Source organism: Giraffa tippelskirchi, chromosome 7 (genome assembly GCF_054371585.1).
Source record: "Giraffa tippelskirchi isolate mGirTip1 chromosome 7, T2T-mGirTip1v1.2.pri, whole genome shotgun sequence".
NCBI classification, from domain to species: domain Eukaryota; kingdom Metazoa; phylum Chordata; class Mammalia; order Artiodactyla; family Giraffidae; genus Giraffa; species Giraffa tippelskirchi.
This window is the reverse complement of record NC_137281.1, coordinates 149,648,056-149,667,193: the sequence shown is the minus strand read 5'-3', so window position 1 is coordinate 149,667,193 and position 19,138 is coordinate 149,648,056. Positions and strand designations below refer to the sequence as shown.

Genomic DNA, 19,138 nt, shown 5'->3' with positions numbered 1-19,138 from the left:
GGAGAGAGAAAGCCAACCAGTCTGCAGACAAACAGCAAATGAAGACCCCAAGGTGGAGGTAAGCTTGATATGTTGATGTTGCCTAGCTTGGACCTTTGAAGAGAAGCCTCATGTCTAATCACACACATTTTCTCCTCTCCCCACCTCTCTCTGAGCCACAGTCACAGTGGTCTCCTTATCACTTCTTTTTTTTTTTTTTAACTGAAGTATATTTTATTTACAAAACTATTTTAGTTTCCAGTGTAGAGCCTAGTGATTCAGTATTTCTACAGATTACGCACTCCACTGGAAGTCATTCAAAGAGAATGGCTACAACTCCCCCTGCACTGTACAGTATATCCTTGTTTCTTATCTACTTTATACATAGTGGTTTGTATCTCTTAAGCAATATTCCTCACTTGCCCTAACCCCGCTCCACTGCCCTCTGGTAACCGTTAGTTTGCTTTCTGTGTCAGTATCCCTGCCATGCCTGGAACACACCACCCTTCGCTTGCCTGGGGTCCTTTTCATTCTCACAGCTTCCTTAGACTGAAAGAGCCTCTCCCAGATCCTTGTGTGGCTCCTTCCAGCATCCTAGGTCCCAGCTTAATTGTCACCTCCTCAGGGAGCCCTTCCCTGACCACTCAGTCTGGAGACCCAATCTCCTTGCCACTCACCACCCCACGATTCTCTTTTACTTCCTTCATATCACATATCATTATTTTAAAGTATCTTGATTAGGTGTTGACACATTTACTGTTGGTCTCCTTCAGCCATAACCTGAATTCCATAAGCTCAGGGATCTCATGCAGGGTCTCATTTACCACAAGCTCCAATGCTCAGAGCACCCCTGGTAACAGAGTAGTCACTCCATGAGTATCTACTGCAGTCATGAAGCTGTGAGTGAATGATACAGAGTAGTCACTCCATGAGTATCTACTGCAGTCATGAAGCCGTGAGTGAATGATACAGAGTAGTCACTCCTTGAGTATCTACTGCAGTCATGAAGATGTCAGTGAATGATACACTGTTGAGAAAATGGATATAAGCAGACATTGCAAATGTAAAGCAATAATTTTATTACTGATATTCACAAATATCTATTTTTTGAAGAATATTTTCCAGAAATGCATGTGCCAGGACCTATGTCTAACTCTACAGGGAGTACTCAATCTGTAGAAATCCTAGTCCCTGCCTTCCAGAAGCTCATACTATTGGGGAAGCTTATGAGCAGAGACTCATTAAAATACAATACCATGTAGTATAAAGTATAATAGCACTTAGAATACAACACAGTTAAGAACTGAGCACTGTAGATCATACAGTGAAGTGTTTCCAACTTTAGCAAGACAAACCAGAAGATAATTCTGCTCAAGTGCTGAGGACGTGGTGCTTCAGTGTATGGCATGCAGCTGCAGAGGGTACAGAGTAACCATGAGGCAGAGAAGATGGAACACATATGCAATTTTCCTAAGAAGTTTCTCATTGTAACAGGGAATGAGCTAAAGTGCAGGTTTAGCAGGAGACAGGATCAAGAAAATGATTTTGAGCATATCTCTAGTTGAGGGAATAGAAAAGAGGCAAAGAGAAGAGCTAAGGTAACCAAAAGGGAGAGATCCCTAACAGGGCTTAATCTCAAAAGAGGCAGAAGAGAACAGCAGTTACACTCAGAGAAAAGGAGAGCTCATCCTATAAGACAGGAAAAGAGAGGTAGGGGTGACTATCTTTGCAGTGAAGCTAAGTGAAAGTCGTTCAGTCATGTCTGACTCTTTGCGACCACATGGACTATACACTCCATGGAATTCTCCAGGCCGGAATACTGGAGTGGGTAGCCTCTCTCTTCTCCAGGGGATCTTCCCAACCCAGGCATCAAACCCAGGTCTCCCACATTGCAGGCGGATCCTTTACCAGCTGAGCCACTATCTTTGAAGGTAAATCTAAAAGTGGAGGGAGAGGAACTGACCCAGCAAAAGTGAAACAGTTTCCATTTTTTTCCATGGAGTATGAGATGGACCATCTGCAGATGCTGGCTGGTGAGAGAGAAGCTGGAGGAGGGGGAAGACGGAGAATTTCATTGGTCGATAATTGGTGCGCGGTGTCGCTGCCCCACGCTGCATCTTCACTGATTTGCCAAGCGGAAAACGTGCCCCATTATCTCTCTTGAAATTTACGCAGAAAGTAGTCATGGCATACTGTCCATATGGGGGATTGGAACATGAGGTTACAAAAGCACGTAATGTTAATGTCAGAGTCGTTACAGCGTTTGCAAAGCAATTTTTAAAAGCATTAGCTAATTAATTAATAAGCTCAATGATGACTTTATCCCTGTAGGTGTATGTGTACAAAGACCACTTTTTCTGTCTCCTCTGAGGCATTTGAAGACACAAGAGATTTTGTCTCAGTGGGAATGTTGTGGTAGATTACATTTGCTGTAAATAAGTGACATTTTTAGAAAGCAATGAGTTCCACTGAATTTACCCTAAAGAGGAAAAAAAAAAAAGATGGCAAAACTAAATGAAAGACGCCCAGAATCAGCCTGAAAATTCATCATAAGCCTAAAAATCTCCTCATTCTGGCTTTCTGAGGGCCTTGGAGGCAAATAACTCCAACTTCACAGAACATATAGGAAGGAACAAAAGGACAGAGGCATTGCCCATCTCAAGACAAAGGTGTTCCCATCGCTTGGCGTTTATACCAAGAGGGGCCACTTTCCACTCACATCCCATAATGAAAATCATTCCTCCATTAACAGGTTGAGCGATATCAGTTTGCCCAGTCAGAGTCAGAAATCAAGCAAAAACTGCCTTCCGCTCAGAACAATCAGTGGCAAGGTGAAAGAAATAAGCAATTGTATCGTCTCTCAGCAGGACGTTTTTGCCAAATTAAATGACCTCTCTCTCCTCTGAAGCGAAGCCTCTAAATAGAAGTGAGAGGCCATTCCCTAGAGTGGGGTTAGCCACAGAATTGCTAACCTTTTCCTGAAAAGCCTTTTCTTTTCCTTTTTCACCAAGTCTCTCCAATGTGTTGGCAGAGACAGAAAAGTAGGAGTCCAGAAAGCAACAGTGTTTAGATCTCAGCTCCAAGCCTTGCTAACTGAGGGATCCTGGACAAAGCACCTATTATCTTTCCATTCAAATTAGCAACGAGGACAGAATCTACCTCAGAAGTTTGTTGTGAGAATTAAATTAGGAAATATATACAAAGCACTTAACCGCAAAGACTCATACTTCACAGGCATTCACATTGTTAAGTGCTCAGTAACTGTTATTCTTTATTGTTATTATGATTATAATTGCTGTGGTTATAATGGTTATGGAGATGATGCCTGTGAAGGTCTGAGGAAAGAGAAATAATTGTAAGTGACTAATAAGTGATGACAGTGGCTGGGAACCTCAAATTCTACCACAAGGGCAACCCCGAGGCTCTGTGGGACATGTGTAGTCAACTGCTTTGGAGACTAATCAGGAAAGTCTTCAATCAATCTGGTCTAATTAGTCTTTTCAGAAGGCTCACTTACTATAGAGCTATAGGATTTCATGTGAGTTTGGGGGATTTCTTAAAATTTTTCAATAATTGCATTACTGAGATATGATTGACATTTAACACTGTATAAACTTAAAATGTACAATATAATAATTTGATACATATATTGTCATACTGAGTGAAGAAAGTCAGACATAAAAGGACAAATATCACGAGATCATTTATATGTGGAATCTAAAAATAATGGTAAAAATGAACCTATTTATAAAACAGAAATAGAGTCACAGATATAGAAAATATGTACCAAGGGGGAAAGTGAAGTGAAAGTCATTCAGTCGTGTCCGACTCTTTGTGACCTCATGGACTACACAGTCCATAGACTTCTCCAGGCCAGAACACTGGAGTGGGTGGCCTCTCCCTGCTCCAGGGGATCTTCCCAACCCAGGGATCAAACGCAGGTCTCCTGCATTGCAGGCAGATTCTCTACCAGCTGAGCCACAGGGAAGCCCACCAAGGAGGAAAATGGGGGATAAATTGGAGTATTGGGATTGACATATAAACACTACTACATATAAAATAGATAACTACTAAGAACCTACTGTATAGTACAGGGAACTCTACACAATACTCAATATAGGTCATTACAGTGGCCTAAAGGGAATAGAATCTAAAAATTAGTGGCTATATATATGTATGTATATAGAATCTTATGTATAGAAGGAAGCTGGAAAAATCAAGGCTGTCTACTCATTTGGTGCTTTGCTTGGATGCCTTGAGTAAGAGAGAAAACATTATTTTAAAAGTAGCTTTGAGTAGCTCTCATTGAAATGATTGCCTTCTATTTAGTACCAGCTTCCACTCACTTGCCCTAATGCTTCTTCCTGAGGATATATGAACCACATTTAAATCCACATCCATAAGACAGTCCTTCAAGTATGAAGAAGCTCTCAGCCCACGGGCTGAGGCATCCTTCCCTCAGGTTAAGTGTTTCTGGATCCATCAGTCAACTCGTTTTGATGTCAGACTCTTGAGCACACTGTTATCTTTTTCATTGCTCAGCTCTAAACATGCTCTAATCTGTCAGTTAGTCAGCTAAACGTTTAAGTGCTTATCATCCGGAACTGAAGAGAAATACTCCCATGAACCACATTATCGCACAGTGTTGATCATGATGCTGTTGATAAATACAACTTACCCAACATTCTCTGCATGCCAGGCACTGTGCTAAGGATTTTACAATTATTATCTCAGTCAGTACTTACAAGAACCCTATAAAGTAGGTATATTCTCCCCATTCAAAAAATAAGTGAAGTGCAAAGAGGGTTGAGGAACTTGCCCAGCATGCCACAGCTAGTGGGAATAGAACTCTAGCTACAGAGTCTACTCTCTCAGCCCATCAATTATACTTTAGAACCGTAATCTCTTTTGTTTTCACACCTTTATGTCTCAGAACATATAGGCCCATAACTTCTATCCTTCTCAGCTCTATGCCACTCACACAGTTGATGAGCATTCTCTCCTACCCTCCCTCAAGTTCCTAACATAAATGCTGAGTAAGACAAAGCACTGGACATTCACCAGAAACTTCCATGTAAGGCCCATTCACCAGGATCCAGTTGCTTATTTAAAGAGTTACTCTTTTACTGAATAGCGCTTATATTCAATTCCCTTTCCCCATCTTGTTGATAAGGATATCACAAAGTGTATTGTCAAATACCTTGCTGATATTTAGTATGCTAGGTCCACAGTACTTTTCTGAGCTTTAAGTATAGCAACAATACAGAATAATGTTTAGTTTAGTTTGTGAGTTTAGTTTTCTATGGCTTGTTTTTAGTGTTTTCAGTGAATTACTATGGGTCTCTTTTTTTTCTTTTGTGGGCTCATATCTTCTGTTCATTATAAAATTAAAAATCTTCCTCAGATACCACCGAAGCTCATAAGCCCACAGCATGCAGGATTTACACTTTTTCCATCTTTCATCATTAGGAACCTCCTCCATTCTCTACGGTTTCTCAAAAAATATCAGCTGGATTTCAAAAATCTTACTTTCAAATTCTCTCTGTATCATTCATCTAAGTCAAGAAACTTAAATTAATGCACAGCAATTAGGTGCTATCTGACAGCTCTAATATTACATTTCCTAACTTAATCTTCTCCTGGCCAAAGACCTATTTTCTTATCAGAGAAGACAGGGGTAAAATAGGAGTAAGGAATTCTTTCATATCACTTAGAGGTCTGTTGCAAATGATAGAAAATCTAGCTCAGGCTGGTTCAGACAAAAGAAGGAATGTATTCAACCATGGCTGGAAAGTCAGGGATGGTCTAGGTGGAACAATGTTTGATCCAGGTCCTCAAAATGTCACCAGAACATAGTTTCTCCCCATCTTTTAGCTCGGCTTTTCTCCAGCCTAGCTTCCTTTTTAGTCCCAATGGGGTGGCAAGACGGTGGCCAGAAGCTCAAATGCTATACCATCCCAAGTTGCAGCTCAAAAGGAGGAGAAGTACTTCCCTACAAGATACAAAGTCCTGAAACTGAATATCTGTCCCTGATACAAACTGGGTTAGGTGTCCAGCTATGAACAAAATAACCACAGCAGAGGAAAGGAAGCTGCTGACAGACTGGGAGCTCACATGCTCACCGAGGGACCCAGGAAAGGATCGATGACATTGAATCACTGGACTGAACATAAGGGAGAATAAAAATCAAGAAAACAGCCATTGAAATAAGGGAAAGTGAGTATCAGGTCTCAAAAAACAATGCTTCCCATATCTTACTTCTCCATCAATAGCCCATCAATTATAAGTAGCAAGCCACCCTTTAACATTTGCTTCTGGCATTAACTGCAGAGCCTCTCCCTGTTTGTGACAGCACTGCAGCACTGAGTATCGGGAGGCTCACCCTCTGGACTTTTTCTCAGCCTCTTACTGCTTCCTTACACCCACCCTGGGCTAAGTGCTCTCACCGTGCCCCTATGTGACATGAGCTCCACGTTCATCACAAATCCCCAGGAGCTCAGGGTTTCATCTCCTCCTCTGTGACACTCAAAGCCATTCTCTCCCCTGCCTGTTTCAGCGTCTGGAAATCCAGAAATTAATCTCTTTTCAGTGAATATGAAAGTCACTCAGTCGTGTCCAACTCTTTGTGACCCCATGGACTATACAGTCCGCGGAATTCTCCAGGCCACAAAGTGGGTAACCTTTCCCTCCTCCAGGGGATCTTCCCAACCCAGGGATCGAACCCAGGTCTCCCACATTGCAGGTGGATTCTTTACCAGCTGAGCCACAAGGGAAGCCCAAGAATACTGCAGTGGGTAGCCTATCCCTTCTCCAGTGAATCTTTCCAACCCAGGAAGCAAACTGGGGTCTCCTGCAATGCAGGAGGATTCTTTACCAACTGAGCTATTAGGGAAGCCCTAATTCAAGAAGATTCACTTTATTCTCTTAAAAAAGAAAAAAAAAAAAGCTTTCATCCTTTTTTTTCTTCATGTGCAGCTTTCTCTAGTTGCTGCGAGAGGGGGCTACTCTTCCTTGCAGGGTGTGGGCTCTAGGTGCGGGCTCAGTATGTGTGGCACACGGCCTCAGTTGCCCCGCAGCGCGTGAGATCTTCCTGGACCAGGAATCAAATCCACGTCCCCTGCATTGGCAGGCAGATTCTTAGCCACTGGACCACTAGGGAAGTCCAAAACTTTCATTCTTAAACTGAATCACACGACATTGTCAATATTTGACTTTTTAACCCAGGAAAATGGCAATTTCTGTGGTCAACCCACCCCTGAGACGCAGTTTCTCTTCTTTTGTGTCTTCTGCTGCTGCTTTCTTCCAGTTTCCCAGATTCTGATTCATGTCTCTACTTCTTTCTACCTTGTTGGAATCTTGTTCCTCTCGGTCTCCTTTCTGTTATCGGCCCTTCCATTCTGCCAAAGCCTTCTTTCCTCCAAACCCATACCCTGCTTTTCTGCATATCTTCCTAACAGAAGGGAAATAAATTCTGCGTTGCTATCCAATTTATCTTTTTACGTTAGAAGGGCTCCTTAGTAGGGTATGTTTGATGTGACAGTGATAACAATCCTCATTTGACAGATCAAAACATGGGTGTCCACAGAGGAGTTATGGTTTTCTAATCAGTACCAGAAATGGATCTGGTAGCCAGGTTCTAATTCAGTTGCTCTTTTTATTAAAGTAATTGGACTCTCCCATCTTCTGCTATCTTTTTAATTATTAACTGCAGAAACAGCAAACAGCAGCAAGTGATTCCTTAAACAGATCAGTTTGGTTTCATTTAATAACATAAATAGTTACATTGGCATTTGCACAGTGCTCGACAGTTTACTAAGCACTCCATTTTTTTACCACATTTGCCCCCCACATAAAAATGCCTGAAGTATTATTATCTGACAAAAAACTGAGTCTGAGAGCAGTCAAGTAGCATGCTAAGAGTCTTGCAGCTGGTAATGAACAAGTCTAGGCAAGACTCAAAACCTGGATTTGTGCTTCCTAAAGCCAACCCTCCTCCCATTTTCCAACCTCTTCGACCCTAGGGAAAAGGGAATTTTTAGGCCCAATGCCATGACCTAAACTTACCTGGTTATAGACAGAATGATTTATCATCACCTAAGAAATCATGAAGGATACCATAATAACAGCTTGAGAAGCATAAAGTTAAGGAAAATGAGAATGGGGTAGGGGGAAAATGTTTAGGAAGTAAAAAGAGGACAATACAAAAGAAAAATTGTGATCACATAATAGATAGCAGCAAAAGACAGTGAGACTAGATAAAATAAGTATTTTTTTTTCAAAAGCAACAACAAACACATTATCCCAAAGCCCGCAGGTGCTAGCAATTCAAATAAACATATAGCAATTAACAGAATTAACACCGCCTTAAATAGCTTGGCTCACCAGATGTGGACTTCTATCAGGGTTCTATAAAACGTAAAGTTATTACAGATTAAACCATTAATCATCTGTTCAGAGACTATCTCTGGCTACAAAATCCCATTCAGTTTTAAATGGCTAATAATCACAAAGGGATGTGGAATGTAATATGCACAATGATGGTCTACACAATCCTTTTTCCTTTAAGTATGTGTTCATTTTCCCCATTCTCCTGCTTTCCTTCCTCCCCACTAGAGATGCCATGAGAAAGGAGAAGTGAGCTAGTCTGGCTGATCTCAGAGGGTTCAGCACTGCATGAGCTTCCCCTTGGGCAACAGAGAGGCAAATGGAGAAGCAATATACCAGTGCAGAGGTAACAGCTTGAGGATGGTGTAGAAAGGACCAGATCCCACAACACAGGAGGATACTGTGGTGGGCGTGAGTTGGCTCCCTGGTCCTGATGATAGGGACGCAGTCCCTGAAACTCAGCACTGAACTTAGCTTTCCTCTCCTGCACTGTGCTTCATCCAACAAGAGCTCAGTAACGCCAAGGACAGAGGAAAGGATAAACATATGTCCCGACAGGGAAGATCACTGGAAAACGAAATGGGAGTCAGAAGGAAGCACTTTTCTGCAGAAACCTGAAGATTCAGAGACGCACTCTCCTCACCCAGGGCTAAAGCCAATGGACTAGCCTTCTGACTGCTCCTCAGCACCCCGGGACAGAAAGATACATCAAGTGGAAGCAGCAGATGGACTAACTAGTTCTCAGGGAATTTAACGCCTGATGGACAACCTGTCAATCCATGTCATTCTATTACTTCAGATCCTTCCATGGCTCCCCATTACCTAAAGTCCAAGGGTAGAGTGTGCCTTAGCCTCTAACTAATTCTGTTGATACTTTGTCAAAACTCCAGATCTTGTATTTTGTTTCTGGACATTGGCAAACTGTCTGCAAGTTCCTCGCCTAGACACCACGATCTGCTCTGTCTCTTGGCGCTTGCTCATGCTGCCCCGTCACACCAGAGCATCACTTTTTCCCTGTTCATTTCTGTTTGTCTTCAAGCCTCTTCTTGGGCATCATCACCTCCAGAGTTTTCCTGAACATTGTGATATTATAAGTTCTTCTCAGCAGCCCCACTGCACCTTGGAATGCCTCTTTTTGTGCATTAAATGCTTTTTCTTGAAAATATTTCTGAGTGTCCTCCACTAAACTGTGAGTTCCCCTAAGGTAAGGATTCTGCGGCATCTTTGTATCTTAGCACATCCTTGGCATATTGTAGGTTTTCAGCATATACCTGTGTATCCTAATTTCAGATTTTAGAGCTCCATGAGGTCCGCTCATTAACTAACTTATTCATTCCAGACATGCTTATTGAATGCATTATTTTAAGCCAAGAACTCTTCTAGGTGCTTAGCGAAACACCTGTGAACAGATGAGGCCTCTGTCCTCATGGAGCTCACATTTTAATAGAAGGGAGATTGACAGGTGTCAAATAAATTTCCAAAGACAACAGACTAGGTAGAGACTGAGTGTGGGTGAGATGGACCATCCCTATTTCAGTGAAAATGAGAAAATTTTAGTAAAGCAAACCTCAGAATAAAGTTGTTCTCCACCTAAACAATGACTTGGTAATATGGGAAATACAGACACTGCATGTGCTAATGAATATTCACTTATGCTTACATTTATATTCACAAACTGTTTTTATAAGAATCATTACATAATCCTTAATCATAATTATTGTAGCAAAACATCATTGTATATTTATGTATGGTTTCACTGGTACGTACATTATTTCATTCATTCTTAAGAACACAACAGATGTCTTATTATCTCCATGTTATGGGTTAGGAAACTGAGGCTCAAGTAAGATCACTGGCTTACTCCAGGCAATACAGGCAGTAAGAAAGCTGGAATTCCTAACCAGGTTTTCTGATTTTTAAACTCAGCATTCTTTTCATTTATACTATGATGCCTCCTCAAAGTCTTTTCAATCCTGTTCTTCCCAAAGGGGGTTCCAACCTATTTCTTTTAGCCATTCTGGGCCTTTTTATGTAATACTTCTCTCATATCAGATAGCTGGCAGGTTCCTGAAAGATTCAACTATTGTCATGTCAAGATGTTCTTTAATGATTCCGAGAAAGTTGCATAGTCAACTGTGCCTAAGAGCATTTATCTAAAGTTTTTTTTTTCTTTACTTACAAACATGTGATTTCATTTAGCAAATATTTATTGAGAGCCCACTACGTGCTAAGAACCATTCTAGGAACTGGGGACACGGCAAGAACAAAAGTGAGACAGACACCTTAAAACTTAAAATCACAAAGAGGAACAAGTGTGGATTTTGTGATGTTTAAGTGGATACAAATCTTGAATTGATAACTAGGGTGAGGGTGTGCAAAGTAGAACACAATAATTGGATCATAACATGGAACCTCTTGTCATGCTATTACACTGGTATCAAGTCAGGAGCTGTGCACACAGGTGAAATCCACAGTTGCTTTGACTCAAATGTGGAGCCAGAACTTAACTTTGAGTAAAGTTAACTGTAGTTCCCAAGACTAAAACAACTTTGTGCTACAAAGTATCAATGGTCCAAAAGATAAATCCCATAGAATCTTCCCCAGGTCCCCATTTTGAAACAAACAAAAACACATAAAAGCACCCAGCTCAGCTTAAGGCAACTTAGAACCACAAATGGCCAGAGATGACAGAAAAGGGAAGAAAGAAATAGAGAAGGGAAGAAGCAATTGGACAATAACTGCAAACTATCCCAAAGGGAAATAGTTGAAGTAGGTAAGTGGGATTTATCAAGGAGCAAAGTCCCAACATAGCTGGGAGATTTTATTGTTTACTAAACTGTCAAGAGGACTGCGTGACTTCACTTTCACTTTTCCCTTTCATGCATTGGAGAAGGAAATGGCAACCCACTCCAGTGTTCTTGCCTAGAGAATCCCAGGGACGGGGGAGCCTGGTGGGCTGCCGTCTGTGGGGTCGCACAGAGTCGGACACGACTGAAGCGACTTAGCAGCAGCAAACTGTCAAGAAGTAATGTCGAGAACAAAAATTTACTAGACTTGCCCACAGAAAAGTGAATTGTAACGATTAAATGGAAAGAAAGAATGTGCTAAGATTTCATTAAACTCAAAGTTACCTGTTTAAAACACTCAGACAAATGAGAAAGCCTCCCAAGTCCCTTAGAAAGACTATCTTATATATGTAAAGGAGAGATGGGGCAAAAATTAGATTAACTTCTAGTTTTGCTTACCATTTCCTTCACTGTTTTGGAATTCCTTCTGACTTGATCTGGCTTTAAGTTCTGCTTAGCTACTAGCTAAGATGTGTACATTTTTATTTACACATATAAAATATGTTATTTTTATTTCTGTCATTGACACTGGTTTTCAGAACTATCTTTAATTTTTAAGCTATTAAGCGCTACTTTTCATAGACTTTTGAAGCTGTCTGCTCTCTACGTGGAGAGAGTGGTATGTGTGTATGTAAATTTTATTTACTTTAGGCTCTCCATGGATAAAACCATCAGAGATATCTTCATACTTTTATGAGGTTTGTTTCAAAATATTCAGGGGCACCCTTCTTGACTGATAGATTTGCAGTTGGGAAATTGCTCCTTGTCTCAAAAGGCATAATTGTGTTGGGTGGGGGGAGGCAGTGAGGGAGGATGAGTTCTAGAGGCCACCCCTAGACCCTGTCCTGGAGAGACTCCAGGTTCAGGGCTGTTTTTCACTACATAAACAGATGCACTCTGCACAGCACTCAATGCCTCATTCATACCTAAGCCACCAACGAGGAAACAGAACGTGCCCATCTATTTCTGATGAGAGGGCAATTTAACAGTCTTTAAGACTCTTTCAAGGTTCATTAGTCACTGAGAAGTTTATACCTTTATCCTATCAAAATGGGAGTAAATCCCAGGGAAGAAGTGTGCTATGTCTACTGCAATTCCGTCAGGAGTGACCTGTGTGGTCCCCGTGGTCAGCAGAAGGGTAGGTCATGTCCAGCAGAGAGGAAAACACACTATGAGTTCTCTCCTGTCATTTTTCCTTCAGACCAAGAACAATACAAAGCTGTAATTGGATTTTCCCCTCCTTTGTCAACTCTGTCTTATCCCTTCCTCTCAATGTACACATGGTTTAGTGCAGCAACGCCCAGCTCAAACATCATTTCTTCTCCAAAGCTGACTCCCACCTAAAATGTATCTGCTTCCTCTGCTCAGTTAGAGCATTTCATCTGTGGCACCGCACACACAGTGTCCTGAACTGTAACTTTTCCCTTAGAGCTTTCATCTATCTTCCCACATTATAAATTCTTCAAATATGGAGATCGTGGTTTACAAAAAGTCTTTATGTTTAGTTATAGCCAAAAAATAAAAAAAAAAGTACCCAATGATCATTTGATAAGTGCATCCATTCAATACATACTTACTATGGACTTGCTCTATGCCATGTATGACAGCTGCAACTCCCGTCTAGACCCGGCTCACAGCCCGGTGGCATGAGTGAATCTATGCATGATGCTATCTCATATGTGACTGATATGCAACCAATTTCAAGTAACCAGAATAATAATGAAACATGTGCCCTGAGAGGAGACTCATAACATGTCACAAGGGATCTTTATCTACACAAAAGAACACTGTTGGCTTCTCAAGGAATTTTCCCAGGGGAATGGTATAGATATCTTAGGCAATCAAGCTTAGCTTAAACAAAAAAAGTGCTGTGCTGATGACACCGTTTGCTGAAAGAACCCAGCAAATCAAGTCTGATTCTTTTTGCCTCAACAATTGACCTTAGAGATTGAACTTATACTTGACTCAAGCTCCCTTGCTCTCAGACAGAGGTCTCAACACATCAGCTACAATAGTAATAAATGAGTAATGGCGATACCCCACTGCTTTCTCACAGCTGCTGCTAGCTCTCTGGGAGGGAAAAAAAAAGGAAAAACCAGTTTTCCGGGCCTTGATATTACATTCCGAGAATTTTTCTTCATCTCAAATAATGAGACTCTTGGGAATGCCAAGCTCAGCAAAGGTAAAATAATACATATGTTATGTTTTAGACAAGACACACAACTGCAAATGGAGCCACTTTAGCTAAGGCTTCCCGACTTGCCAAGTCAAAAGTACAGAATCAAACTTTACACGGGTCTATATCCTTGTCGTTTCAGAGTCCTTTTCATCTGAGTTATTTAATTTCATTTATAAAACACAGCTCCCTGTGGGATCAGGTGATGCATTAGTTAGATGAGCAAACAGAACCACAGGGTATTTAAGTGGCAAACCCATGGTCCTGCAACCGGTTCAAGCTGGGATCAAAACCCGGGGCCTCCACTCCCAAGTCCAGAGTCTTTTCTGCTACAGCTTTTGACCTCATCGATCAGAGGACAGATTCAGTCACTGAACTGGAAATTTCATTTGTGCTTAGACAATCAGCGTATTAAATGGAATGGCTGAACTCACCTCTTTAAGGCAGCCCATGAAGTTGTTGCTGACGGGGGAGCCTGGCAAGTCAGCGGTACTTGGGCTTCCTCCCACGTAGAAGAAGTCATCTGAGCCCAGCATGGTGTAGTCCTCTTGAGTGTAGCCTGTCGTGGTAAGGATCCCATCCACAGAGATTGTCACCTGGTGGAGGGACACAGGGACAAAAGAAATCCCAACAATGACCTTAGGGTCCTATCAAAACCCAGGGGCTTGCCCTACCTGTGGCATCACTTTCATTAAGATTTGGGTGAGGTATTCTTTCTAATTTGGTTTGATTTTGGTATGTGCAGCCAAGTTCCATTTTCTGGTCTGCCTCCCTGTGGCCCAAGCCTCCGGCGTTCGCCTGCAGACTCCCGGGAGAGTTTCTCAGAACTGCCAAGCTGAGCGGCTCACTCTACTCAATGCCCTCTTCAGTCAGGCTAGAAAATGGAACTATCCTCAGACGACACCACTTGTCTCGGTTCATTGGTAAAATGATGGCTTATTTTTGAATGACTGTAATTTACGGTGGTCGTGAGAAACAGCAAAGGAGACATTAGACGATGGGGTTTGTTAGGGGGTTGGTCTTTGGTTGTTGATGGTTTTTGTTTTTTCTTTTCTTTTTCTTTTTTTAAATTTGTTTCCTTTTGGGCTCACACCACACCGACAAACATGCATTCAGGGAGGGAAGGAAAAGGGTCTTGAGTTTGATGAGTCATGGGTGATACATGCCGTGGACTACCCGGGACATCAACCCCTGTCCTCCCTTGACTGCCATCACCACTGCCCAGAGAAGAAATGACCCAAACCAAAAAGGCAATGCCAACAAAAAGAAAGGAATGATGAGGCATAAGAGCCAAAATAAATAAATAATAATGCCCACCAGAAAGAAATAGCCCCCATACACCCAACATCCATGAAAGGAGCAGAGGGTGCAGAGAAAAGATGAGGCCCCAAAGCGTGCACACACCATATGCTGACACACCATATGCTGACACACCCATGCGAAACTTATCTGGAGCCAAGAGAGAAGGCAGAAGAACAGAAGGGAGGGACATGGGACCGGGGTATGGAGAACGAAAGAAAAGAACCAAAATCCACTTCACACCTACATGCACTAAATCAACCGAAAAACAAGATGGAAGTGAGGAAAGAAAACACACTCAACACTAAAGGGTCATTTCCCCTGCCTACCACCTCCCTTACTCACGAAAAAAAAAGAAAAGAAAAAGTCCAAACCCAACCCCAAAATATATGAAGGATGAGAGAATGAAGAAGGGTGGAGACAAAAAAAACATTAAAGAGAGAGAGAAAAGAAAGTGGTGTAGGCTGGATGACTGGTAGGCTGTTAGTAACGAGGAGGAAAATGAGGAGGCAGGTTCTGATGCTAATGGGGAATTCACGAGACAGGAACATGCCATGCAGAGTCTGTATGGAGAACACAATTGGCGGAGCTCCCTTTGGCCGAGGTGGGAAGTAAGGAGAAAGAAGGGGAAGGAAGAACACAGGAAGCAGAGTACTTTCCTCCCCAGATCACCTGTGGCGGCCACGGCCACACAAAAGGAAATGAAAAAAGGGGGATTCAGGAGTTTGGGGGTTGGGGGGGCGGGGGAGGAAGAAAGTTGGAAGAGTGAGGGGGTAGGAAGACACGGAGAGAAGAAAGTCCTCAATAGAAATCTCAGTTGTCCCTAGTCTGTAACTTGGAAGTTGCAAAATAAAACAAAATGAATTTAGCTAAACAAAGAATATTTCTTTAAAAAAAATTTTTTTAGGAGAACAAAATAGTGGAGAAAAGGAAACTGTCCCAACCGAAGTCATCCAAATGTTGTCAGGACAGATGCATCCCCTTCCATTTTCTTTTTAAAGAAAAAGAAAGGCTTGTATTTCATTCAACACCAGCAACAAAAAATTTAAAAAAAGAAACAAGTCTAAAGAGGATAAAAGGGGGGTTTGGGGAGGAAAAGGGGGGCAACACACGGCAAACCCAAAAAAAGAGACAATAAGAATGATATCTACCAGACAATGTAGTTTGTTTACCATAGCGTGTCCGATGCCTGAGTGCTTTGCGGAAAAGGGGGAAGAAAGGAAATTAAAAAATTGTGAACAGAACGATTGTTAATTAAAAAAACTAAAAACAAAGATGAGTCGTTAGGGTGTTAGTACATTAGTCGGTTAGTAAAATGACACATTGCATGAATGATCTTGGGTTAGTTTTTCAAAAAAAAGGCACCCGACACAGAAAAAAGAGAGTGGGGGAAGACAATGAGACCAGGACTCTATGGAAAACCTTGGCGCCCGGCTTGCAGCCGGGAAAGGAGCTGCAGCCCACCTTGTCGTCCGTAACTCCCCACTTCTCCCAAACTCCACTCAGACTGGACCTCACCCAGGTCGGAGTTAGCATCATACTTACTTTCCAAGAGCTCTTCTGAATGAACACCACCCCCACGCCCTTCCCACCCTCAGCACATATACAATCCACTCTCCTGAAAGAAAAGACCCCCAAAGTTTATCACTGAACTTTGATAAATCGATAAATAGAGCTGAAATACCCATACGTTGGGGATTTTTTATTTTTCACATCTGACTCTGACTACATGCATGGACAATCATGACTTTCTCCTAGAACAAAAAGAGCGTAGAACGTTTCGGGTTCACATCGAGCAAACGAAGGCCATATAATGTAGCTCACTCTGTGCTGCCAGATGTAATTTAAAGATCCACAACTGCCTGGACTTGGGGTGCCTTTGTGAGGCAGAAGGGGAACTTTCTTCTCTTTCCTGCCCTCTTGGGTTAGAATAACTGTGTTGTTAGAATGTGTCAAAACAGCTCGAGTCTTCGTCATTACCCAATGATGTCATTATTTGGTTTACTCTCCTGGAATGCCAACTGTTGGCATCACGCTCCCCCCATTCCTCTTTAGGAATGCCTGTCAAGCTTTGAAGCAGTTTCTTGCATGGGTAGCAGAAAGGACTGGCAAGTTAAACGTGACTACAGAAGCCCTACGATGAGTCTCTTCTTCACAGCTTTCAAATGTTAAATTGCCAGTGCACCCTGAGCTGGGAGGCTGGAGGTAGATAAAGACGGGCAACCCGGTTTTATGCTTCTGGTTTGATTAAAGTGGTATACGGAGGTCAAGCAATTCCTGTGATGGTCATGACCTTGGACTCAAGGTCATGGACCAAAATCCAAACCAAAGCAAAAAAACCCACAAAAATTCCTTACTACCTTGGTGCTAATCCTGGTGATGGTTTGGAACAAATAATCCACATTCCATCCACTACTCAGAACCCCCAGTCAAGTGCTTGAATTTGACGCTGTGTGCTAAGTCGCTTTAGTTGTGTCTGACTCTTTGCAACCCTATGGACTGTAGCCTGGTAGGCTCCTCTGTCCATGGGGTTCTCCAGGCAATAATATTGGATTGAGTTGCCATTTTGTCCTCCAGGGGATCTTCCCAGAGATCAAATCTGCATCCTTTATGTCTCCTGTATTGGTTGGTGGGTTCTTTACCACTAGGGGCCACCTGGGAAGCCCAAATTTGGCCCTGACTTAACCTAAAAGCTACTGAGCAAATCAACACTTTCACTGACTGATTTTAGCCCCAAAGCAGAACCATGAGCAGATGATCAAGAAGGAAGAAAGAGAAAAAGTTCTGCTCCATTTGGTAAGGAAATTCCAATAAAGTTTCCTCAGATCAATCTTTACCACAGAAGCCATTCATCCTTACCAAAAAAGCAGACATGGCTGCCATCAGCTTATCAAATATTCATGAAGTGATTGTAAGTTTAATTGAAATAAACGAGGGCTTCCCACACCTTCAAAAGTATCCTAGGGACCTCAAAAAGTTGTTATAAATGCATTTTATGAGAAAAATAATCATCTGAGATGACTCAGGGTTGAAAGGATTCTATTTGCAAAGTCAACTCTGCTTTTCTGAGGTATTTCCTCTTTCAATAAATTGCATTTGGATGCAAATTCAGTCCAAATTTCAACAAGGTCCAAATTTAGGTGCACTTTCTCAACAAGATTCATACTCTCTCTGCCAAGAAATGCCCCCAACACCCTCGGGCCTCATTAGCCTTGTCTTGAGAGCTCTTCTTAGCTGCATCCTTAGGGACAGACAGAGGCAGTCACCTTCGGACAGAAAGCTCAGCCTGTAAATCATGTGCATGTCCCAGCGAGTCTAGCACCCAGACCACAGATGAGCTCATAACCCTCCTGGAACATAAAGTGCTTTGCATATTTAGCCACCACACATGGCTGGGGAGGGTTGTAATCAACATCTCGCAAATGGAAATTGGTGTAGGAAGGTTAAATGGCTTGTCCAAGGGCACAGAGTGGAGCTGGGGCTCAGAACTTGGAAGAGAAACCCTCCAGTGTGGCTTTCCTCTGCTTACTGAGACTCAAACAGCACAACCAGAATCACAGTCTGGTCTGTCCCCATTTCAGTGTAAAGGACTGATTTAGGGCCCAAGGCTATTTGAGAGAAGTGCTTTTAGTAGAAATGAAAGTGAGCCTTTTCTGGCTATTTGACATCATTCTAGAACGGCAAGGAAGCATGTGGGGTGGGAGAGAGATACAGAAGCGGAGCAGCTGGTGAGAAACACAACCGGATTCTGTTCCCCAGGACAGGAAAATCTCCCCTTCCACTGACTAATGCCAGAAGGGCGTTACTGTGTACCTGCCAGTGGAAACCAACAAAAGGTCATATTTTACTTTTTGTTCTAGTCTCTGCAACTCAAACATTTCAATCCCTTATATGTTAGCAAATGGACATTTGATTTGGCCTCTCTTGGTAGCTGACAGGGTCTCTCCTGTAAGCGCAGGTGGGGAATGATGAGAGAAAATGTCAGCAATAGGATTCTTTGGCCTTGCAGGAGAAATATAAAATGGTGATTCAAAAATGTTCGATCTATGTGTATTAGGATGATTGGGGACTCTAACTCTTACAATTTGGCAACTGCACCATAGATAAAATAAAATAGCCAACCTGGGGCTTCCTTGACATGCTTAAGTGTGGAAATGGGTGTTTCAAATATTGTATGTTCCTGCTGTGGGTGGGCCTTCTCCATTTATTTAGCGTTATGAAGGAGTTACACTTTTATCAAGCAGTAAACATATGCAAATACCTGTCAGTTCTTATGCCTTCATGTTTACAGAAGGCATGAAATCAATCATACTGCAGAAGAAAATTTGATAAGCACCTTCTGGAAATTTACATAATGCTTTCTGATTAATAAAGGATGAATGCTGTCAATGGGTTTAATGACAAATTCACAAGTAGAAAAACCAAGTGAAAACAGAACCTGGAAAAGGCAGTC

The 19,138-nt window shown here is 42.1% G+C and overlaps 1 protein-coding gene across 2 annotated transcripts in view; it reads right to left on the bottom strand.

The window, feature by feature from the left end:
• NRXN3 (neurexin 3) overlaps positions 1–19,138 on the bottom strand; it is a 1,799,700-nt gene that overhangs the window by 1,278,923 nt on the left and 501,639 nt on the right. For both annotated transcript variants that reach the window (XM_081510568.1, XM_081510570.1), the window contains one exon: positions 13,821–13,982. In XM_081510568.1, coding sequence (XP_081366694.1) covers positions 13,821–13,982 — 162 coding nt within the window. The remainder of the gene's footprint in view (positions 1–13,820; positions 13,983–19,138) is intronic.